The 25,879-nt window shown below is 34.6% G+C and overlaps 1 protein-coding gene across 1 annotated transcript in view; it reads right to left on the bottom strand.

Annotated features, from left to right (window-relative positions):
• RTTN (rotatin) overlaps positions 1-24,511 on the bottom strand; it is an 80,486-nt gene extending 55,975 nt beyond the window's left edge. The window contains exons 1-16 of the mRNA XM_063326439.1: positions 24,481-24,511; positions 23,523-23,710; positions 22,721-22,919; positions 20,846-20,935; positions 19,609-19,687; positions 18,152-18,266; positions 17,477-17,627; positions 16,457-16,622; positions 13,755-13,936; positions 10,763-10,878; positions 7,462-7,632; positions 5,875-6,087; positions 4,545-4,657; positions 3,246-3,378; positions 2,306-2,431; positions 163-279 (exon numbers count right to left, since the gene is read on the bottom strand). Coding sequence (XP_063182509.1) covers positions 163-279; positions 2,306-2,431; positions 3,246-3,378; positions 4,545-4,657; positions 5,875-6,087; positions 7,462-7,632; positions 10,763-10,878; positions 13,755-13,936; positions 16,457-16,622; positions 17,477-17,627; positions 18,152-18,266; positions 19,609-19,687; positions 20,846-20,935; positions 22,721-22,919; positions 23,523-23,710; positions 24,481-24,511 — 2,190 coding nt within the window. The remainder of the gene's footprint in view (positions 1-162; positions 280-2,305; positions 2,432-3,245; positions 3,379-4,544; positions 4,658-5,874; positions 6,088-7,461; positions 7,633-10,762; positions 10,879-13,754; positions 13,937-16,456; positions 16,623-17,476; positions 17,628-18,151; positions 18,267-19,608; positions 19,688-20,845; positions 20,936-22,720; positions 22,920-23,522; positions 23,711-24,480) is intronic.
• Positions 24,512-25,879: the final 1,368 nt, after the last annotated feature.

The raw sequence follows: 25,879 nt of genomic DNA, 5'->3' as shown, positions 1-25,879 counted from the left end.
TACAATCAACTATACCAGAGAGTAATAATATCAATGTGTTATTACTGTTAATCTGCTAATTACCTGCTACTTAGGTGAATATTTTGTTTGTTGTTTAACATGATAGTGTTGCTGTTTACATGATTTCATACATCAAATTCAGATTAAAGCACTTAGAAGTACCTGTAAAACAGGAATGACGGGATAGAGGGCCTCAATAAACTTGTTCCAAGTCAATACTGCCATCACTAATCGTCCTTGCAATAGATGCATCAGAATGGCCTTGGCTGTGGAGTTCACCTGCTCAATAACAAAAAAGAAACTAATGCAACCGCAGATGTGTCTAGGTCAGTTTGTCAATGCTGTAATTGGAAATGTTATACAAAAACATCTCAGAGAGAAAGAATCTACAGACAAAATATTGTCACTGCTGAATGCTACTTTTAAATTGTCAGTCACACTAAACATTAGGTTGTTAGAAAAGCCTCTCAGAGAAAAAACAAAAATAGTTCTGCCTAAATAGCACCCAATCATTTTTCCCTTAGAACTCTAGCTTGTCTGTTCTGAAATAAAAATAAATCATTACTTCAACTTAAACTTATTGGTCCTTCTATCCTGCAGGTAAAACAAATGCTGTTTCTTTTCTTTCCTGACCCTCCATTTCTGGAGTGCTTCATTCTCAGTCTTTATGATATGCTTCTGAAGATACAGGAAGAAAAGAGACTTAAAGCCTGTTCCACAGCCATTTCACTTTCATGAGGCAAACAGTCAAACTAAGAAGGTTACCAAATATTTCAAATTGTGCATGAATTCATCTGAACCTCTTTATCAAAAAGGAAAAAAGGCATATGATACAGCACTTACACTATATTAATGTATCCTGTATACCGTATATAATGTATACTATATTTACTTGCTAATTTATTACTACAGTGGGAACAGGGAAAAAAAAACAAACAGTTTCTCAGAATTCACTCTGCCTTACATGGTGTTACCTTTAGCAGCTAAACCCCTACATTTTATGCCAGATCCTCTCCCCCCAGGCAACAATAAAAGCCTTTAATAATATCACTGTAGCCTATCTTTAAGGGACTGTATTTGTAAAATCACACAGCAAATCTTAAGCCCAACCTTGGAATTGTCACACGCCTGAAAGATTAAACTGATGCTTTATGAAAACTGAAGTAGCAGATATACATCCAATAAATAAAAAAATATGCTTGGATATGATCGTGATTACATACTTTGTTAGAAGAATAATAAGAATGCATTATAAGGTAAAGACAACAAAATGAGATAATTTTGTAAATGTGCATTCTCTGTCTCAATGATCTTTTGAAATTCAATATCAATTGAAGTCTATTTGTTATGCTTGACCAATCACTATGAGAGTAACTAGCAGTCTTTTTAATAAGAGATACAAGAGAGTAGTCAAGCAAAACAAATGCTTTCCTTGGAAAACATAAATTACATATGAAATACAAATACATAACACATTATCAAAGATATTTTACTTCTCCTTTTAAAATGCTAACATCTAAAAAAAGCACTTCTAAATGAAATTGTGCACAGTACTATGTAAAAAAAAAAAAAAAAGAAATCTCTTTTTAGGAGACAAGCTAAAAAAAAAATAAATTTTTTAGTCAATGTTCTTTCCTCTCTGATCAGCTATAAAGTAGTTACAAATTGACCAAGTAATTTTTTCCCCCTCTCAGAACTCACTACTTAGCTTTATACGTAAGCTAGGAAATAGCAGATATATGTTAAGCATTCATGTATATAAATTAACCCAATGGAAATTTGGTCCTATTCTATAATACTACAAAACACTTATAATAGTTAAGTAATTAAATTTAAACAAAGATGTGTTTGTAGTAACAAAATATGTTTTTAGAGCAAATACACTGCAGATTTAAAATGTCTTTTTGCTCCTCAACCAATGAACACATTTCAGAAGTCATCCCACCTTTACAAAGGCTTGACACTTCATGTTTTCCATCATACACGCTATTTCATCATATGCACATTTTACTAAGGGTAAATGTATTTCAGGAAAAGATTAGAAAACATAGCTTATTTTATTTTTCATTGGTCTTTGTTACAATTAATAGCATCCTACGCATAGAACATTATTTTGTCTCGGAATTCATCATTAAAAAAAAAAAATCTTACCATTTACTACAAACTCCACTGTTTGCATAGCTTTTCTATATAGAAGAAACTGTATTTAGTCAAAACTTCAAGTAAACCTCAGAGCACCATGGAGAATATCAACACCTACTTTGCATGCACATCAACTTACAAATATAGCTACTAAACACAGTACCTCATTCTTATCTTCCTGAAGGCCAAATGCACAGATTTCATATAAAACTTTTGGATGAAGAAGAAAATGTACTCCGTGGCAGATTGAAGACACAGGCTTTGCAATATTATGAATACCTAAACAGTCCTTCAGTAGAAATGAAGTTGGTTAGTTTTAAAATTTAACATAGCCTCCACTACTACATCTTGTTTTATAGACAGTCTGAAGTTGTCATCCAGTGAAAGGTTTTCTCCATGCAGTTTGGAAAACTACAGTTTTGCAAGCTAAACAATACAGCCCTCGAAGAACTTCATAGATCACTAATTGCAAATTTCTGTTGCTACACAGCACTAAGAAATACAAAATAATTTTGGTTTTATTTTAAATAATAGTGAAATAAATTTGACAAACTTTATATGTTGTTTGGCATTACATTAAAATAAGCAAACCTAAAACAGGTAAGTAAAAATCTCACAAAAAGATACAAGCGTCATTCAGTAGTTGTTTGGTTCTTTTTTTTGTGAAAGACTAGCTCCGGAATCTTTGTACGTTACCAAATTGTACTGTAAGTACAATAAGTTTAGCTGATGCCCATTATTTGTGAGCCAATATTACTGAATACCTAAAATGATCTGATGAATATGACGTTGCCATTCTTAATATAGAGTACAGTCATACTTTTAGGAAGTTCATGCTCTTTATCCCTTGGACTATCTTTATAAAAAAAATAAGGCAGTGACAAAATATCCATATAAAACTAAATCAAAACCAAAACAACCCCCCCAAAACAACAACAAAAACAAATTAAGGTTTTAAAATAATAAGTACACAAAAGGACTTACAGATTTCACAGCATATAACACGGTAAACAGTATTTGCATTAAAAACTGCTTTTAATGAGGAAATCATATAATCCACATTACTTAGCACATCACCAAGAGCATTAAGCATTAATTCTAACCTTAACCACTTCCAAACAGCAGCGATAGGCTTCAGTTTTTATATTCAGCAAAGGATGAGACAATAGACGGAGAAGCACCTTCTGACCCTCAGCCTGGAGCAATGAGTCAGCATCGGCAGACTTCCAACTAAAACTGAAAAATAATTCATTTAACTTATTTATTTTACAGTACCCAAAGATGTCTGCAAATATTTTCCTGTTAAATTTCAGGTAAATCTCTGAAAAATACTTCCTGAAAAGGTATACATCCTGAAAAACGACTTTACAGACAGAAGTTCAGAGATCACAATATATTTGCCAAAACCAAAGTATCAATCTTCATATTTGTATATCTATTTTTTTTTTTTTTTATACATGGAGGTAATCAAAGACCATAGTTTTTTGAAATTCTCTCAACAAAATTAGGAACCTGACAAACATTTATGTTCATCTGAAAACACAAAATTCTATTGAGCTTCAATAGGCTCTTCAGATCATGGTGTATGATTATAAAAAAATTTCTATGCTTTCAGAATATTTTCCTTCTAGAGGTAAAAGTCCACCTTGCTATCACTAAGTAAATTTATGTTACTTAAAAAATTGAAGTGAATTTCCTGTTGCCTGGAACAGTAATCAAACAATAATTAATTTTAAAAGCATTAGAACACTGAAGTGTTTTGACATTTCATAATTTAAAAACAATATTAGAGAGCTCTTAAATGTAGTTTCCTTTGAAAAAAATCCCTAAAGTCAAATTCTGAAACAGTATAAAATTAAGATTTTGTATTTCTAATTAAGTGTTCAATATAGAACTTTTCCAGGCACCACAGGGTAACTTAAATTCTCTAATTAAAGACATGGAAAAATCTAAAAAGCAATAACAACATGCTGTTTAATAAAAGAGATGCCATATTCTGTTACACAGCGTCTAAAATAAAATAAGCCCTTTAGGATTTCTGAAAGTAAAATAAAAGTAAGTTATACAAATACACTTGGAACAAAGGAATTTTAAAAAGTTTAAAAGACAGGTTAAGGTGTTTTAAGACTGCTTCTTTGTAAGTCACAACTTTATATACAAAATCATAAAAACTTATACATGGAAAAGAATAAAACATTAGGTTTTTTTAGCACCTGAAATTCAATTTTCAATAAATCTACTACAGAATGACACAAATTATTTAGAAGAGACCTTTCAATGGCTAAATGAAAACCATTATTCAAATAAAGGAAACAAACAAGTTGAGCTTCTACTTAAGAAAGGTTATCCAGAAAAAGGATTGTATTGTCTCAAGTAAAAGTTTTAAATAGTAATGTACTTACATATTTGAGCATATGCGAACGCATTCCTGAAGAAAGGGAAAGTGTTGATGGTAGGGTAGACTACTTAAGGCCTGATCTGCCAATTCTACTAATTCAGAAAGGTTCCTGTCCCCCTGCGAAGTAAAATGAAGAGAACGAGAATGTATACTAAAAGTATACAATGTTATTGCATAATCTTTCAGAATTTATCATCATTTAATACATCTGTTAACTAGGGTTTGGTTCAGCCTTTCACAGAGTTTATAATTAACCTGATCAACAAATTCAATAGACTGCCAACAAATAAATTTTATAACCTACTCCTAGGAGCTGAAAAACCCTTCAGCTGCTGAATCCAGAAAAACTTCTATTAAACTCAATGGGAATAATGTATGTGTAACATTTTACAGCAACAATACTATAACTCTATTCAAAACACTTTCTAAAAGGCCCAAGAATAGACTCATCCTTAAATACTTTATGCTTTTAATCAAATTATTATTTTTTAACTCAATATGCATTTTATGTGAGAAGACCATAACAAAATATTTAACTATTAAACTTTTAACAATTCATTATTAATATTAAAGACCAGGTTTGTGTGCGTTTGGTTTTATTTAATTTAAGGACATGTGTCTTCATATTTTTGGTTTCCAAATACATTAAACAGGAGCCGTTTAAATTTGATGCAGTTAACTTCATTGTAAACAGTATTTTATGAGCAAAGTATTGTTCCTATCAAGTTCAGAACCTGCCTATATAAAAGATAGGTTAACTCAGATTTAAGATAGCACTACATTTATATTGCTATATTTTATTCATTTCTTTAAGTATCGATGGAATCAGTATTTTGCACAATTACTTGTCCATTTGGATAATGGAGAAAAATATTTCTGTACTGTGCTGGAATCTCTAAAAAGGCAAAGATATCAGTCGTCATCATAACAAAGTGAAATAGACAAATCTCACACAGTCTAGAAGTAGTTGTTTATCAGAGCTACAATTGAAAAGTAGTTGGGAATTAAAATTTTCTGAACTATTTGAATACTAGGCAACATACACACAGACATATACACTTCTTTCTTACTGCTTTGCCCATAAAAGGTCTTGTGACCACTTCCAATTTCCACATGTTTATTTCTTTGTTTTTACTTAGGATAATATTTTTACAAATATTATGAGCAGTATTAGTGAAAACAAATATAAATTAATTAAACCTTGAATGGTACAGAATACTCATACCTAAGGATTTTCTTTGGCTATGCTAGACTATAGTTTTTACCACAGAGAAAGGGAAGTGGAAGAAAGAAATTTGCATGCAGGGAGTATTCTATATAATAAAATTCCACACCTTCTTATGAACTTCAATCATAAAGCTACAAGTGCATTCGATTGAATATGCAGCTTCTGAAGCTTGTTTATAAATACTGTAGTTCTCAGTACTCATCTGCTCCAGATAAGCTGCAATGGATTCATGAATGCTTGGGTGTTCCAAGGAAAAGGACAAGTCCAGAGAGAGAAGAAACAAAGCGCTCAGCAAACTCTTTTGTACAACTTTACTCGCCTTTGAAAAAGAAAACAATTGTCAGAATAACAGCCTGGAAATACCGTAAAACCAACAACAGCACTTGTAGTCATTCAACAAGTACAATCACTATTGCTGCTAATTAAAAGTTAGAGAAAGAAATACATATCAAGCGAGATCTGTATGAAAAAAATTTTTTTTAATTAAAAAGTGAGAGGTCATTAGATATCAGACCTGCCACCAGTCACAAAAGCTGTGTATGATCCAGCCACAGCACTAACCACACACACCACTGGTCAGGGTCAATTGGCTGTCTAACCACTAGATGGCAGAGAATACATAGACCACGATTATTTCTGTATTTACTAAATAGCTGTCTACAATTCCACATAGTAATATCACATACTAAGAACTGGGATTTCTGTTGTTGTTGGTTTGGGGTTTTTTTGTTTGGTTTTTTTTTGTGTGTGGTTTTTTTTTTTTTTTTTTTTTTATTGCAAGTGTTCAGTATTCCTTCAATTAAAATTTTGACTTCAAATTAACTTTTTTCCAACTCCTGTCATACACAGAATTCAAATTTTGTATTATGTACATAAGATCATAAAGACAAAAATTATAAAAAGTTATTAGATTAGTATGTCTGCACTTATTTGCAGGTACAAGACACTACTTATATTAATACTAAAGGAGTTAATATTTGTGACAAAAAGCCTGTAACATAAAATCAACCTGCTAATCAGATTGAAGAATGTCTAAAAAAAGCTACACTGTAATAAGAACTAATCCTAAAAAAATGTAAACCGATACAAGTTGAAACATCATCTAACACTTTCCATCCCACAAAAATTTGCAAACATCAGATCTGCCCATCTGAAATAAACTGTGGGGGAAAAGAAAAAAAACAACCAAACACCAAAAAGCTGAAGAGCTACAACAGAACTTTTAAAGAGCATTGGAAGCAAAGAATAATTAAAATCACTACGACGTATGAAGCATAATTGCTTACTATATTCCATCAGATTAAGAGTTACAATTTAAACACTATGTAGTTCTAGTCTTACTTGCACGCATACTATAAACGAGCAGGGGGCAGCATAGCTTTGCAAACCATGCATCATACCAGAAAAAACACTATAGGAGGAAAAAGAACACTGAATTTCAAAAAAATATTTAAAAATGTATTAAAAATGTTTTTTGAAGACTTGAAATCTGCAGAAGATTCTGCAGAATTCACCAATAACCAAAAAACGGACCAAGTTGCCTTCTGTGATCATATATCAGCCAATGTAAATCAGATTAATTTCTCTGTCCAGTGGCTATTCTCCCAGTATTAAATCACTGAGGAAATACCACTTTTTGCCCTCTTAAAATGCAAAATCAAAAGACAATCACTTTAAATTAGTGATGGCATACCTTTTCTACAGGGAGAAGTATTTGTAGCAATCTAACAGTGAAGAGTGAAACGCTAATAAATGCCATTCTGTGATGCACCAACATGATCTCAGGCTGCTCTGTACTTGTATTGGTTTGGTGATATAAAATAGTTTCTCCAAGCAAACCCAAGACCAGAAGCAATTTGTCTTTCTGAAAACAAAATCAGAAACACAAGCATTAGAAATAATTGAAACATTACTGTGTCTTTACAGTGTTTATACAGCACCCATAGCATCATTAATTATGCCAATTATACAAAATCATTTTAAAATGCAGAAATGGTACAAAATACACAGCATTTTGTTTGCCATCTGAAAAGAAATGTGCATTAGTTCTAGATCTCACGCTACTTTCATTTGCAGTTCTGAATACTTTAGTCAGTAATTACCCATTACTGGTTACTCTCCTCCCTCCCCCCTTTTGTTCCCCCCCCTTAATTCCTTTTGAACTTTTGGAATTTTAACTATTTTGAAGTTCACTTTTAATATGGAAATATTAAGAGCTGGTTTGAACCTGCTAATAAAGCTTTACCTTAAAACTAAACACAAAAAAAAAAAAACCCTAAACAAACAAAAAAACCCACAATCCAAACTTTGAGAACATCAAATGTTTTTTATGCCTATTCATTCTCAAAGGAAACAGCAGCACATTTCTCAGATTACGTAAAATCCTGCTTAAGAATCACTTTGTTTGGATAAAGCCAGCTCACTGGCACTGGAGAAAACAAAATTAGTTTCTAGAATTTTGGTCACCTGAAAGAGCCAGGTTTGTACTTAATGACATTAGAACAACGGTAGAATTAATTTCAGTTGTCAGTTTTGTAATGCCAAATAATGATTAAGGCAGCAATAGTACATGTGAGATTTAGCTTATTAATTCCAGAAATTGATAATGACTGTTAAGCAATTAAGCACTCTTTATCTGACTCAATAGAGTTGAAGAAAACTACAAGAAGCAATTGACTAAATCAAATCAGTCTTAAATTATAGACTCATAGAACAGAATCATAGAATGGTTTGGGTTGGAAAGGACCTTAAAGATCAGCTTGTTCCAACCCCTCTGCCATGGGCAGGGATCAGCACACATGTGTATTATTACACAGTGAGATGAAAAGGATTCATTTTTCTCTTCAGGAGTTCAAAACAGTAAGTTTCTCTCTGCCCTACTGCAGTTTGCGGAGGCAGAAAGAGCCTCTGCTTCAAGACCATGGAGTCTCAAATCAAAAGTAGATTCAAAAAGTTCATTCCTCCCTCAGACAGGGATGACTGTCTCAAAGTCATCTGATGCAAAAAAAGCTGAGGTGTTACATCAATCTGCAGTATCTAATTTTTTGGCATGGCAGAATCAAACTGCGTTGAAGTACACATGACAAAACTGGAAAACAGTAAAAACTTTACTTGGGAGGAAGGGAGCATAAACACACCAGCAAAATACCTAACAGTTACAAACTTAAGTATTTTTGAACGGGATTTCCAAAATATTTTCACAAAGATATTCCAGCGGAGAGTTTTAAAATTGGATAAACAAAGAAATGTAAAGCTATAAAGTTATGCAAGAAATGCTTTCAAGTTTCCTAAAAAGGAGACACATGACCTCCTTCCCTTCGAGCTAATACAAAACACAAAGAGGAGGCATGTTTTCTAAGCACTGAAGCCTAACAACTCTAAAAACAGTCTACTTTCTATAAAAGAAAATTTTATTTGATGCAATGCTAAATAATGTAAAGGTAAGTTTAATGATTATTTCCTAAAATTGTCCATTCAGTTACTTTTATTTACTCAAACACTAAGAAAGATGAAAAGTTATTTTTTATCTCCTGCCTTGCAACTGCTTTATCAAAATTGCTTTAGTGAATTGCACTGCACAGTCCAGCTCTGCATCACAAATTGATGCAGACTGATAACTTTCAAAGGGAGATGAATTTTATATCTGAAAAATATTTTACTAATAAATCTCAAAGTTCTAACAATGGAATGAAATTATATCAACAAAGCTTTTTTTCCCTTTTTAAAAAAAAAATCAATATAATTGCATACAATTACCCAGCTTATTTGCAGTTTTCCTTGTTAGTAGCCTAGAAGCAAACACTATCCTACTAAAAACAATCAGTATGATGTATGTGTGATGATGCTAAGCTTCTACTGTAATTTGACAGATTTATATGCAATGGAATATACTGATTCAGGTCATACAATAACTGGACAAAAGATTATATCACTCTTCTTAGATTAAATGTTCTGCAAAGAATCTTCAGTACTGACTTGATGTTGATTAATTATTTTGATAATTAATATCAATATGATTTTGACAGATCGGTACAGTAAATTCAAATAAAAAAGTTCTCATTCACTGCTAGGGCCTATAAATAATCTAAATATTATCATTTGTAACATAGAGAATAGGGAAGCCTACAGTAATATTTTAATTAATAATTATTGCAATACCATTGTTTCATATTCAGTATTTTCAAGAATTCTAGCCTAAGAGTTAATGTGCATTTAAGACTACATTTAACTCAAGTTTTTAGACAAGTTTCAGTCTGCAACTTTGGTATATTTGTTACCTGCATAAGCCATGCTGGCTTATGTTTCAGCTTTCACTTGTCTTCAAAAAAGCAAGTCATCTACCGTTATTTCATTTGTAATTCACTAATTTGAAGTTTCATGTATATAACAACTCTCAACCATGCTCAGTTACATATTTCAGCAATTTAAGTTGTTTGGTCAATGGCACCCTACTGCTTTGAATCCCTCCTGGGCCCAAAAGCCTTTTCCTTTCTTTCCCAGCCAAGCAGCAGAGTTAAGGAGAGCTGAAATCTGTGCAGGGATCAATAGGTTCTGTATAGGGAAAGGATACCACGTGTCTTACAATTCTAGTCTTGTATCTAAACAATTATCTCCCTAAATTTAAACAGTTTATAAGGAGTAAAGAAAGTGAAAGTTGTCATTTACATCAAATTGGCTTCCAACATTTGTAGTCAGTATTTTTCCCTCAGATCCCCTTCCCTACACACATTTCTCTGAACGGCTGCTTAATGGCCTTTCACTACAAGACAAAATTCATGACTTATTTTCTTGAGGTGAAACTTCAAGTATCAGCTAGTAAAAGAACTTACATTTAAAATAAAAAGAATGTGCCAGTGATAGAACTAGTAATAAACTATTTTACATTTTCAAAAGGGTAGCTCAGCAGAAGATTAGATATGTATATGAATCACTGCAGAAAGTGATTATAAAAGCAGACTCTTAAATATGGCTGATCAAAGCCTAAAGAGTCTTACCAATTCCAATGCAAAAAGACTATCATCTTCCCAAACATTTTCAGAAATAGCATCACCAATAAGGAACATGTCTTCCACAAGCAATTCAAGAACTTCCATCGTCACTCTCCTACTTCCTAGGAATACAAATGAGAGGATAAATTAAGTACAGACAAAAATATTATATTATGATATTTAGAAAACATTATTTTGAACAAGGCATTATTCCAAATCTGAAATTGTGGTATTTTTATTTGCCTGTGCACTTCTACTAAACTAATGCTGCCCCATGTACACATTTCACACAACACCACCGAATTCTGAATTTATTTTTTAAGTCCCTTTTTCATCCTTCAAAATCTGTTCAGTTTTTTAAAAGCAAAAAAGCAAGCTCTACCGCTTGTTATGATTGAACATTATTTTCTTTGTCACTTTTTCTATTTTTGTCACTTTTGTAGATTTTCATAGAATCATAGAATGTGTTGGGTTGGAAGGGACCTTTAAAGGTCACGTAGTCCAACCCCCCTGCAGTAAGCAGTACATTGCTATACACTGTAGAAGCCCTGTTGATATACTTGAGGAAAAAAAAAATATATATATATGAGTGTGTGTGTGACTATATATGTAGTGACAATGACCACAGCTCATGCAATTTGCAGACCAAGCGATCTGCTCTGAGTGAGCATATGGCAGAGAATGGTACAGGGCCTTGTGAAATCTTTGCTTTTTCCTGTCTCACAGAGGTGCTGTTTTCCATTTATGTTAGGCAAAATGTTGCCCATTTGAAGAGTACGTGCCTGAAACTCCAAAAAGCACTTTTTCTTCACAATTATTTTGCAAATTCTTAATCATATTTCTGTGTTCAAAACATTTGAAAGGTGACTTAACAAATTTCTCCATAATAATGCAAGTATCAAAAAATGGTGGTTTTAATTTGAATTATAGTTTCAGAAACATTTTTAAGTTAATAACTAAGCACAACACCTACAACAATGCTTTGATGTAGCTGTCATGATCTACAGACATGCAAGTTCATTCCACCATATTCTTACAGGAATGCATCAGGAAAATACTCATTTCCCAACACCTGTGGCAATTAGTATTTGCTAAGAGTTCATTATTACTAAATGCACAGTAAGACAGACATAATCAATGACTGTAAACCGAATCTTTTGCTGTTTGGATTTAAATAATTGTCTTTAAGACGTGCAGTATTAACACTGAACTTCAGACTATTATGGTAGCTTAAAACTGATCACAAAAAAAAAAAAAAAAGAAGAAACCAAAAAAAAACCAAAGTCAAAGAACCTGCAACCCACACCATTATTGATTTCTGAAATGACTTCACTCACAAGACAGGCCAGCACAAAGGAAGAAAAATTCCAATTAACATCTCCACAAAGAACAGAATTTAAGCTTAACTGAAATATATGTTACATTGTAAAATACAAGTAAGCAAATTATACAGTAAGCTGTTTTGTTGGTGTGGTTTTTTTTTCTTTACGCAGTAATTTAAACAGTAAGCAGAAAATCTACACTATACCCTGTAAGGTGATAATAATGTCAGTAAAAACGCCTGTTGATTTTACTGAAGCAGTATTTCAGAAAACATAACCACACAAGACACATTGTGTTACTGTGTGTCACTGTCTCACACCATCACAATGTGCCTTCAGATGGCACGATTTCAGATCAACGGGAACAGGATAAAAATATTTGTTTGTTTACAATCTATGTCTCATTACAGCAGAGTGGAAGAAAGAAGAAATATTATCTAGTACAGTATAAAAAGTGTAAAAATACTGAGGGCAAGAGAAACAAACACAGATCAACTTCAACTGAAAATGAAACTGTTTTAATTCTACGATAAGATGCAAAAAAAGAATCATGAAAGATGGAAAAATTCACTATATTTTAATTCTGCAGATTTGAAGTGACATGTGCCAGAAATGGAAAAGATAGAAAATACATTTTCTGCAGTTTTACTTTATAAATGAAAGAGAAGATGTCAGAATGTGCTTGTGAAGAATTAATATTTAAATATCACTATTCTGAAAGGTGAAAACAAAACTTTTATTCATTTTAGTTTGGTTTATTACCAATAAATGAGGATTGAATACTTTTCTTGTGGACACAGATTAATGCTGATGTTACTATGAAATACACAACTAAATTAGTAATTTGTGACAGAACAGAAAGTCATAAAAAGTTATAAACAACCACGAAAACAATAGTAAGTGGAAGTTTCATACATATTTCATACAATTTTTATAAGCTAAAGCCTCTACCCAGCTCAGGAAATGTTGATAGGTTTATTAAAAAAACAACTTTTAGTATTCTAGTATAGAAAGTACACATTTCCAGCTCCTATATTTGAAAACCTTACCACGTTTACCAATACCTGTTTTGAATGACATTGTTTTACAACTAAAAGCTATTTTAGACAACCTACAAGCAAAGAGACTGTCCTTCAAAAAGGCTTTGCAATTTAGAACTTTTGCAAGTTAAAATAAAAATTATTAGTTGCAATGAGAATATGATTACTTATATTTCTTAAAACATAATTATAATTTGTTACTGGATGCATAAGAATAAAACCAAACCTCTTCCCAGAGTTTTTCTTTATTATTTCTTGAACAGTAGGAAAACCCTATGCTCAAAAAGATCAGAACACGTTTTAAGTGTGGTTATTTTTTCATCTTCTTGAATAACATTTTATTCGGCTACACCATTTTTCCACCACACACCCACTTCTTCCTACCACTACTTCCCACCATCAGTAAAAAGCACTTGAAACCTCTGCAGCAATTCCAGAAGTCAATCAGGAGATTTGAACTTCATGACCTGAAAAAAGTCCCTAGAAAAGAACTGTTATAACTAGTTACAGTATATCAGTTATCACCTATACCTTATTTATTGGAGGTACTCACCTCATAACACCAACTTTTTAAAAAGTTTGTACTAAAGATGGGAAGGATACATAAATTAAGTACTTAATTCAAAACTGTCTCACCTGTTCTTAGAAGAGGCACTGCATTTTCCAAGATGGAAACACAAAACTGAGGAAGGCTAAGCTGCTTCATCTGTAATTCCAAAGTGTCCTCATTTTCAACATCTGGTAGGTCAATATGTCCTACCTCAAGTGGGGAATGCAGAGGGATTCTGGAGCTTATATTTGCCTGAGTACTGTTTCCACTTAAAACAACAAACAAACAAAACAAAATAAATAAAAACGGGGACATACTTAACTCTTGCAAAGAGAAAACCCATATATGTATGGACGTTAAAAATAGCATCAAGTATTTTGACGTCCTCCTTCCTTGATGCGTATCCTTCCTTCTATCCCAGTCTTTCTCTGCTATCCACCAGTGTTGCAGGAAGAGGGGGATTTTGTTTGGTCATTTTTTTAAATGTCAGAGCCGATAGCATCACGAGTGAATGCCTACTGTTTTGGCAGTCATCTTCAAATGCACTTAGAAATGTGCACTGCAAGAAATACACATGCAATGAATACGATATTACAAGAGAAAAATCAGTCGATTTGAAATGTTATTTTTGATGAACAAAGTCTATCAGTTGCTTGAAGCAAGGCCACTTAATAAATCAAATTTCAGCCTGACCTATACCTACTACATTAAAACCATTCTATGTGTCTAGCCACAAGAATACTTAGAAGGAAAACTAAATAAGTGTGCCCTACGTTTAAGCCTGTAAGACTTCTTTGTCCACCGTAAAATGGAAAATATCACCTGCCCAAGAAAGCCTTAAGTGCAGCCAAATATATATTACAAAATATACATATAGTTATTATATTTATGTTTTAAAATTATAAGCTCTAGATATAGTTCATAATTTTATTATTTTCCAACTGCTTTTAAAGAGACTAATTCTATTGGCAGCATTATAATTAATACAACTCAGAATGAATGTTTTTTTAACATTTTCTCTTACCCTAAGTAACATTTAGTAATCTTGAATTGCTTTAAAAACCTGTATGACTTTTATAGTTGTTTTTTTTTTGTTTGGTTGCTTTTTTTCATTACTAAACAAGCTGAAGAAACTAAATCATGGCATGACTGTGCTACATTATATTGTTTAACTAAATGTAAAAGATGTCTAAAGAACAGCAATTAAGAATTTAAAAGCAAACTGACTTTGAGAGGTCAACAGAAGACTATAAGCAAAATAGAACAGTCCACCACTATGTAGTGGTTGACTGCACTTACCGGAGCGTAAGGAAGGAGAAGTATCAATCATAAAAACAATTCAGAGGAGGAAAAGTTAAGTTTCCAGGCAGAATTTGAAACAGACAAACAGACAGATTGAAGAGTCTCAAGATTTAAGAACAAGGAAAAAGAAGAGTTACATATAAAATGGCAATAAACAAATAATTTATATTACAATTATGTTGAAAATTACAAGATTCACTAAAAGGAGCTCTTCCATATCAAACCAGAAATGTTAGAGCAAGGCTATAGTCATTTCCCTCTATCATATTTCCTATTCAACATCATGTTTTTCTTTATGCTGTCTCTGGGCTAAATTATATCTTTGTAAGAAATGGGATTCACAGGCAGTGAGCCGCTCTACAGCAGCACACAGGATGCAAGAAGATAAAAGTCACCACTCCCTGGTTTGTAGATGTCTCATCATGGCCTTAATTGGTGCTTATTCTTATGCAGATTTTCTTACTACACAGATAGCTGGGTCATTCCTATCTCTTACACAGTATACACCAGCTACTATTAAACTGTTAACTGTTCAGGTGGGGAAAATGGTCAGGTCCCAGAACACATAAAGCTTTGAGTTCATTTACATTGCCAATTAGTTGCAAAATAAAAAAATGAATATATTAGACTTAAGATGAATAAAAAGAACCTCTTAATGTAATGACTCTCAAGATGCATTTACAATTTACTACATGAGCTATTCTCACCTGTAATATCACAGTCTATTTGAATACCTAGGAGTTAGTCAATCACTAAGCCAATATACCATACAGGTGCAGAAGAACTACCAACAAGGACACAGTAAGGATTCACAAGAACTCTTAAATTGCTACATGCTACGTGGTTCTTGAACAATAGCTTTAAGTCTGGTCTGTCAAGATGAGTAACAAAAACACACACAAACTCAAAATTTTGAGGGTATACAGACAATTAATAATTTCATATTGGAGTTCAATTTTTGGGTGATATACAACTGAAATTTGTTGTCAGATTTAAGAACAAAGTTTAAAGACTTTAAAAGAAATCTTCATACAGCATTGCATTTTTGACAATACCGTATACTGTTACCTATGGGGTAACCGTTGAACTTATAAGAACATACGGTCATCTGCTGAAGAAAAAGAAAAATCTCTCATTTTACAGCAACAGTCTAAATAAATGCTTTTCTGCATCTTACAAATATATACACAAGCAATAACAATTGGTACTAAGAGATTTCATTAAAAATATTGTTTGGGTACAAAATGTGGCAGGTAAAACTGATCTTATGTATTCTGAACACCATTTAAAGACTTAAAACTTCAATTCTTCAACATCTTTGTGAATTTTCACAGGTTAACAAAACTCTCGCATCATCCTACACACTGACAGGGAGCTGATGATATTTTTTTATTATTATTTTTAATTTTATTAGTTGATTTAATTATTTAATTTTAAAAATTAATTTTTAATTGAAGGGTAAGTTATTTCTTAATAACTTGTTCACCTGGAAGATGCTGCATCCCAATCTTGACCATCTCCTCTGGGACGCTGAACTGTCCGTCCAATCACAGATGGACGAGGGCTACTACTTCCAGGTGATGCATTTTGAGAACGAGGAGGACCTCTTGCTTCTTGACAGTAAGACATAGATGAATTCTGGGAAGCTGTGCCTTTATGGAACACAAACCATATATTTCCCACTAGTGAAATCAATTATTCTGAAATATACTACATAGTGAAGTAAAAGTAACTGAGGTAGGATATGGAAAACACCAAGTAAATATTGGACAACTAGGACAACCTATCACTGGCAAGTGGCAGAGTTTGGAAACTCAATTCCAAGCCAAAACCACTGAAAATTACAGTTGAATCATAAATATTAAGTTTTAAAATTCAAACATTGTGTTTGACTAAGGCTATTGGATTTGTTGATGTTATAACTGAATTAGGAAAGAAGCAGACAATAGACTTTATTAAGACACCAAATACAGTGGCCATCTTATGAAGAGAACCAGACTACCAATTTACAGAAACAAAATTGATTAAATTCAGCCGACAAAATGGAAACAGGAAGATCATTATAACTAATCTACAAAATGTAAACGTTGTGAAATAGCCCTAGTGACTGTAAAATCCAAAAAAATGATTAAACTATTTTCAGATAGCAGAATAAAAAAAAGAAAATTAACATAGCTCATGAAATTAATAACTAAGTTGTTAGGCACTAATAGCTTGAAAACTTTTCTGAAACTTTGCCCACTTTTATTTTACAGTTTTCATTTAATTTTAGTTAAAAATCCCTCTTCTGCTGACATACAAACGGTTGGATACTAGGAAAAGTTGATGAATGGAGAGCCACAGGAAACTGTAAAAATTAATAAATATTTTAAAATAATGCAAATACTCAAAAAATATTTACTAACATGAATAGTACTGAACACCACAATTTAGCAAAACAGTTTCAGAAGGTTACATTTGCTATAAAGCAAACACAAGAGCATTTCAAATATTTAAAAATACCTACCTTGCTCTGTGGAAGAAAAACTTGGATCTCTGTGAAAGTTAAGTCTGATTCTCAAGGAGATGCACAACTGTTGCAGGCACGACACAGCCTGCAATGCCAACCGATGTCTTCCATCTCCTCCAAAAGCCAGGTTTAGCATAGACAAAAGGCTCTGCAAATATAAAACCATCAACACTGGTAGCTGAACATTAATGCACCTTCATGAACAACGATGCCTGCAAGAGTCTTTCACTAAGTATAGTTCAGAAATGTTTCTAAGTGTTTGGAAATCACAGGAAAGAATAAATAGGCTTAGCTACTGTTTTCTTACTGAATGCAAGATTATCAGTCCTAAAGAAAAAGCTGAGTTCCACATTATATTTCCACTAAAGTCACTACTTTCATTACTGGAGCCCATCAGAAGGTGTGACACAATTTTATCTTATCCAGAAGAAACAAAGTATTACTTCATACACACTTCATTACTGATCAGCAATGTACCTTATTACAACTAAATAACTTTCTAAATACAATATATAGCTAACGTCCCCTTCTCTATGCACCTAGAGTTTACATAGAGGAACTTCCGTTTAGCTATTTCATTTAGAAACAAATTGTTTCATTTACATCAGTTCTTACTTGGCACAACTTATACTATAACACAATAAAACCCTTAAACTTTATGTGAATTCTTGCCTGTACAATCTTTGGCCTTTGAAGGAAGATCTCAGCAGGAAAATCTTGCATAATCACATCCTGTAGAAGCTCACACGTACTCCAAATTAAACTTTGGTTGTTACTTCTCAAAGAGCTAAAAACGCAGTTCATATTTAAATATGTATTACAACAACAAAAAAACCAAAACAACCCAACTAGTAATCATTAGCTTTAACAAGTCTTTATAAGAAAGTTATAATCACAACACTGAAGAATCTAAAGAAAAGAAATGCTGCAATTCTATTGCCGTACCGTTTTAAAGTTCGAATTATTCTTTAGCTATGCTAATTCTGTACACAATAAAGCACAAACTCGATTCCAGCTGTTATCAAACCCCATGTAAAATTAAGTTCCCGGAAGAGAAATAACTTTATTGATTCTGAATTTGAAATTAACATAAGAAAGACTGGAAATTCCCTGTGAAGCTAGTGATTATCTCAGTGGTATACAGCAAGTAATCTAACTCTTATCAGCAAGAAAGTTTTTTTCATTACCAAGGCTCATGTATAACTTAAAAGCACTTGAATTACATATGTGGGGAGTTACATAAAGGAAGAAATTCATTAGCTATCCTCTAACATGTATATTAGTAAATAATAAGAACCTTTTGGGTATTTTACTTAATTTTTTTCTATTTTTATTTGTTTCAGAAACCACCGTAAAAAAATCAAACTTGTCCAGTTTTAAGGATCTGTGTTCTTTTTCTAGACTCAGGCATAAAGGAAATTAAATATTAAATATGTTTTCCAGCTGCAGACACCTTTCAAAAGGGGAAAAAAAAAATTACAAAAAAGCTTACAGTTAGAGTAGAATTGTTAAATAGTCCAGTCCACGATAACTGCACTGCTGGCTGTGCTAGAAATCTATCACAGCTCTGTGTCAACTCATAAGGAATACCAACTACAGAACTTCTCCTTGGGCCACTTCAAACACTGTTTTGTTTTTAACTCTCATTTAGAAAAACAAATCACTGCAGAAAGATGATCTGAATGACTCAATGCCTGGATAAGGCATTGTACCTAAACTTATTAGCTTAAAGCTAGTTAAGGTACTACTGAAAGTATGGATTTCTCTGCCAAGTGGCTGTGAAGGTAAAATAAATAATGATTTTATTTCAGCTTGTTCTAAAATTAACTGAATAGAATCTTTGATCCACTTGAGAAATTTAGAAAACTGAAGTGTCATGAACAAAACAAAGAAAAATATGTTCTCTGAATTAAAGAATGGAGAGCAATATTAACAGAAAACCTGTTACATTACAACTCATGATTTATCTGCTTTGCCCAACTTCAGTGCAGCTTTTACGATCATTTATCAAAAGTTAACTCATTACGTTATTTACAGAAACAGTCTAATGATGCAGGGGGACAGAAACTCAGAACCACTCTTACCCAAGAAAAATAAAAACTACAAGCAAACGGTTTCTATTACTATACCTTTCATTTGATGAAAGAACATGTCTATCTGTTGAAGTCAGAGTTAGCCAAGGAAACGTGGAAAATTTCAAACACTTCACTGCAAAAAAGAGAGAAGATATTTTATAGAAGTATTTCACTGTACATTTCCAAGGCAAAAGTCAAAAACTTATGAACTACATACTATCTGAAATAGAAATACCTTTTAAAAAAGGTATTGTACAAACTCGCACAAACTCAAGTGCTTCTAATGAGAGTTTTCAGCAATACAAAAAAAAAAAAAAGGCCACCTCAAATCAGAATGAAACACATTTAATAAAGGAAGTGTTAACAAATAGAAAACACAGCATTAGTGGATGAGTACTCAATCCCTCACATCATGCTTTATATCAAATTCGAATTTTGTTTTGCTACTAAAGAATATTTATTTGCACAATCTCTAAAAATGGAAAATTGACCTCATGCTTTTACTCTTAGAGCAGTAGAAATTATAGTTGTTAAGAGATTATGACACACAATAGCTTTTTAACTAACATAACTTTAAAGCTATTTTTAAGTTAAAGTTTGTAATAATTATTGTGCAATTCTAAAGATAGATGATACACTGCTAAAAAAAGTAATCAGGTAATTTACATACAGTAACCCCAAAGTCATATTTTAAAATCTAGTTCTCAGCACTGTAGTGTATGTTAAATATGACACCCTCCTGTGAACTGTTACTACGACATAGGTACAGGCAAAAACTTGCCAAAATAACATTGGTCTGTATTTGTCAGTTAAATATTTCATATTATCTTACTGACAAAAAAAAAAAAGCTTAACACTGGTTTTCATTTAGATACAAGATAAAGATTTCTAAAGCACTTAATCTAGTTTTCTGAAAAGCAGAAAGGTACTTAAGACTTTTTTTTGTTGACATAAAAAGGTACTTAAACAGCCACTTACGACTACAGAACACAGTTCTTCTGCAAAGTATTAGAAATTTAAATATTTTTTACAATCACAGCATATTTTAACATACTTTACATATTCAAATGAGTCACACTACTTATTTACTAGAAAAGGGAAAGATCTATTAAGACAAATGTCATTTTTATAAACATTATAATTGTAGTTTCTGTGATATGATACTAGATTTCACAGAATAACAACAGGAAAAAAAGTAGCCAATAAAAAAATTTTTAATGGAATTCAATCTAAACTACAACTCTAAGCATTTTCTGTACTTAACATATTCTTATTTTATAACTACACATACCAACTGTTCTTTTGGGAGGCATTTCTAACTGTGGAAGATCACTTCTACCTTGACAAAAATATCCAGTGAATATTTCCTCTTGAGGTGGAACTAAAACAAATAAACGTAAGTTAAAAAAATGTACACTAAAAAAAAAAACAAAACCAAAACCAAACAAAACTATATTCCATTTATCTTCATGCTTTTCCTGAACTGCTTCCCTTTTGCCCTTGAGTTTTAACCTATTAAGGAATCAAGAAAGTGGAGTAAAAGGAGTGTCAATGTTTATTTTCACAATCATATTCTGCAATGGTAAAGTTTTTTTTTCAGTTTTCTTATATTACCCTATATACCATACAAGCAACAGCAAAAACAATTACACAAAATGTATTGCCTGATGGAGAACTGGCAGCCAAAAAAATGTTTTCCTCTAATCTACCTATGCAGTAATAAAATTAACTTTTTAAATTAACTATTTAAAACCTTTTTCTACCAAAACTGCTGTCTTTCCAGGTCAGCAGGTCAACTGAAAAGTTGTCCCCCCCATATATAATATGTATATTATTAAATACATGTAATTAATACACAAACTGTATAACAAAATATACACAAGGTATGTAATATTAAAAGCAATCTCTCCAGAACATAATAATTGGTTCAAAGGATCGATTAGATAATGCCCAGATTATTAGTTTACATTTTTTCCCAGTAACTGATGTTGAAATAGAAATAAAAATACAACAATCCTGTTACTACGCATTATTTAATCCACATGTGTATACAATTTGCAGGATAAATAGAAATTACATACAACACTTCAATTGGGTACTTTCAAAAAGATGTAAAATATTGTATTATTCCCCATACAGTGGCAATCTTAGGTAAAAATCTAGCTAACCCCTTATGTGGGCACAGGGAGGAAAAAAAAAATAAAAAATAAAAATAAATCAACAGCCACCACATAATTCTAGCAAACTAAAACTCCAAGCATTAGACAGGGTGCAGAAACCACAGGAAAATTACTTTTATCTCTGAGATTGCACGGTATGAGTGACAGTGGTGTGACCGTTACTACACCAGCAGTGTCTTTCTCACAAGAACCAGGAGGATGAAGTAAGGACCTCCATGGTATGTAATTTTCTCCTCTATACTTTGTACTAAAATTTTTAAGGCACAGTACAAGAACCACATGGGTTTACTTTTTGACTACATCTAAGAGTCACTGCACTGTAAATCAGCGTAACAGATAGATAATAAGGTGGATAACAGAACCAAGTAACAGCACTTCACGTGTGAAACACTTCATGAATAATATGACATTTCAAACAAAGTTTACATATTTTTCTATGACAAATACTTATCCAAAAGTAAGCAGACAGTGCATAGAACACTAATGTAGTTTTAAAAATCATTCCACTAGATTTACTTACTGCCCTTTTTTTTTTTTTAAGATTTTAATAGGTCTCAAAGTTAAAGTCTACTATGCAAAGAATAGCAGCAAAGCATCCTGGCTTAACTACAGATTTGCTCAAAGTTGCTACACTTGCTGCCATTAAGGCAGGCAGACTTTGGAAATTCACGTTCTATGTTATGCCCTCATGCCCTTTTTACATTATAGCAAACAGGTGTTACATACTGAAGAAATGGACAGAGAAGGTCTGATTACAAACAACAGGACTGTTCTTGTGCAGAGAATTACATTACAGGGACGGCACTATCTGATTCAGCTAAAATCATACTTTCTCTGGCAAAATCTGCTTAGCATACACTTCACTGATCTCTCAGGAATAATTCGCCTACTGTGCCTAAAAACCTCAACGTTTATAGTCTAGAAGTTTTTCATTTACTTTATTTTCATTTTAAATAAATCACACTTCAAAATATGTTGTACTTTACCTGTCTGATCTACTGAAGGCTGAGACTGAGTCTGATAATGTACTGGTAAAGAACTAGAAGGAAGTCCAGAAGGAAGGAAGAACAGCCCATCCACAATCCCATCAATTATAGCCTGCAAGTTTGGATTCACATTGGGACGAAGCTGAGAGAAGAATTCCACTGCGCCAATTCCAATCAGCTTCTGGGCAGCAGGTGGATGCTACATTAAGACAAATAACTGACAAAGTTAGTCTGAGGAGTCTCCAGGTCTCTTGACCTTGAAGGATGGGCAGGAAAGGAAAGAAACATAATCAGAATTTTAGTTAGATTTCACCTTTTTATAGACTATCCGTCAGTTTCAAGGATGGGATTTTTTTTTTCCTTTGCATACCTGCTGTTTAATTGTTAAAACATAAGAATGTATTACAAGATCTCTGAAATTTCTGCAATGTTTTCTCAACTTTTTTAAAATAAGTTCCACCAATGTTCAAATCTTCACTTTTCAGGAACAGTGCAAGCGCTTAGCTGCAAATCATGTCCCAAAGAAGAAATTAAACACTAATTGATAAACTGAAAAAGCAGTGAAACTAAAGTAGACACCCAGAAAACAATTTTTTTTTTCTGCTATCCCTATGACCAATTGCAAGCCACTCAAATTTTTTCATTTCTGTCTGCACACAGTGGTTTTATTATTCACATCTTTGTAAAACACTCTAAAATCTCATTACATGGAGCTACAAAACCAAATAATATCCAATTTTATTTAGCTTTAGCATTCTAAAGACACATAGTTTATATGTAAATAAATGTTAGTATGTCATACCTTTATCAAATTGTTCACAAAATTTAGTACTTCCTCTTTCATTGGTACAACTGGAAAATTGAACCACTCCAAAAGATTACGGAAAAGCGCTTTTTCATGGACCAGATCAGCATACGAAATCAAGTTATGATCTAATTTAAACAGAATACTCTTCAGAGATCTTTCTCTTATCTCTGTCAGTTCATGACCTGCCCCAAAAAAAAAAAAAAAAAAAAAAAAGGAATTAAAAGACCCATAAAGTCATCTGACATCAAAATTCTTATTTGGACAACCTGAATGCTGCCAAAGACCTGTGAAAAAAGCTAGCTTTTATGCTGTCAGTATTATGCTTACCAATATGACAAATTGGACTGCACTGACCAGCAGCAAGCTAATCAAGTATGCATGCATGGTGTAAAAGTGTGAAATATTAAAAAATACACTGATATAATCTGCCGCCAAGTGTAAAACAAGAACATGGCCTTTTTTTTGAAGCATACAACCAAACTCAGAAAACACTGCGGATTCCGAAAGCTGCCTCGGACTCACGAACTGGCCAAAAAACACTACTTGAGCCCACTGACTCGAAAGGCACCGCTCCTGAAGGGGAAAGCCTCCGGTATTCGCGAAGCATCTCCGTGTGCCACCGTCCCCTTCACGCTTGCAGCGGTGGGGGCAGAAGGGTCGAAAAGCAGAAGGCAGAAACCTGCCGGGGGGTGCGGGCTAGGGGCGCGGGGGGTGAGTGTGCAAGCGGAGGCCGGGCAGGGGCAGCCCCGCTCCGCCCCCCTCTCCCCCGGACAGCAGCTGGGCCCCCACACGCAACCGACGGGCCGAACCCCCCCACAGCGCTGTGCCGGCCGGGGGGGGGGGGGGGGGGGGCGCAGGCCCCTCGCCGCACCCCCGCCGAGGGGTCGGAACAGCCGCGGCACCCCTGTGCAGCCGCGCCCGGTACCGCGGGGAGGGAGGAGGCAGCCGTTACCCAGCTTCCTGACGAGGGATGACAACTCCATCGCGCCCCTCGCCCCGCCGGCATTCAACCGCCCCGCCGGTTCCGCCGCCAGCCCGCCCCGCCTGGCCAACGGCAGGCGCGGTGCACCTCGGGAAACGTAGTCCGCCGCCGCTTCCTCCGTCGGGCCGCCGCTCCCCTCCGCCGCGCGGGGCAGGCTGGGAGCCGCCGCGCGCCCCGCCGATCGCCGGCGGGAGCAGAAGCAACTACAACTCCCGTGCAGCCGCGCGCCGAGCCCCGCTACGGCAGCCGGCGGGGCGGCTTCGCGGTTGCGCGGGGCTGGACGCGTGCGGAGGGTCCGACCCCGCCTGGGTGCGACCCCCGGCGGGAGGGTGACCGCGATAAGGCAGCCGGTGGTCGCGTTTTGGGCTGTTGCCTTCCTGTTCCCGGGGAGTTGTGGCCCGAAGCGGTGTCCCCCACCGCGGGCAGCGGGGCAGGCCCAAGGCCTGGCGCCGGCGCGGGGCGTCCTCTCAGCGGTGCGAGGGACGGAGGGAGAGCGCAGCGGCTGGGAAAGGGGTGCCGCCGGGAAGGATCCTGTGGGATCCTGATGTGAAGGAGCGCGGTCGGCTTTAGTCGGGTTTTGCTGGCAGAAATAGATACCCGCGGTAGGGTTTTTTTTCCTCAGGCTACTCCGAACGATTCCACGGCAGGGGAGTGTGGGGTGTGTGTGCTCAGTGAACCGAATAAGTAACTGAGAAGTTGTTGTAAAATTTCAAAAACATTTGAGTTTTTGAGGTAGAAAAGGAGCAGTTATGCATGGGTTTGTATTTCAATAACCGCACCTAAGAGAATTAAAAAAAAAAAAAAAATCAGTGGAAACAGACACGTGGTTTCATCCTTCAAAATAATCCGAGAAGTTTCAGGTGGATACATGCAATTACTGGCGTGCTTCTAACAGCTTGATGTGAATTACCCATGCCCTAGAAGCGCAAGCCGTCTCCATTGGTATTCCGTGCGATGCAGAAACCCAACCGTGCAATATAAAAACCTGTGTATTACCAGCCTTATGGCTCAGGATGCCGTCCCTGGTAATGCAGCGGTGGCCCTGAGGGCTAGTCTACTGAAACCAAAGGGGTTGCCCGTCTAGCAGCATCCGGAATAGTAAGCATTTCAATAGCAACTGCTGCTCTCTGCCCAGACAGGAGCCGTCACCTCGGTGTTCTCCTTGCAGCTCTGCGCGTACCTGTAGGACGATGGCTTTTCATCTCTTCAAATTCTGCCATCTTTCTTCAATGCGTATTTGCAACATCAGGTTCTGCAAAGATCATAATTTTCTCATTGTCTGAGTCCGGACATGATATTAAAAAGGAAAGGGTGTGTTTCTTCATCCTTTGGTACCCACATAGTCCTGATTTGGAAGCCACAGAATTAC

Source organism: Chroicocephalus ridibundus, chromosome 2, assembly GCF_963924245.1.
Source record: "Chroicocephalus ridibundus chromosome 2, bChrRid1.1, whole genome shotgun sequence".
NCBI lineage: Eukaryota > Metazoa > Chordata > Aves > Charadriiformes > Laridae > Chroicocephalus > Chroicocephalus ridibundus.
The sequence above is the reverse complement of the archived record's forward strand: the minus strand, read 5'-3'. Positions and strand labels throughout refer to the sequence as shown.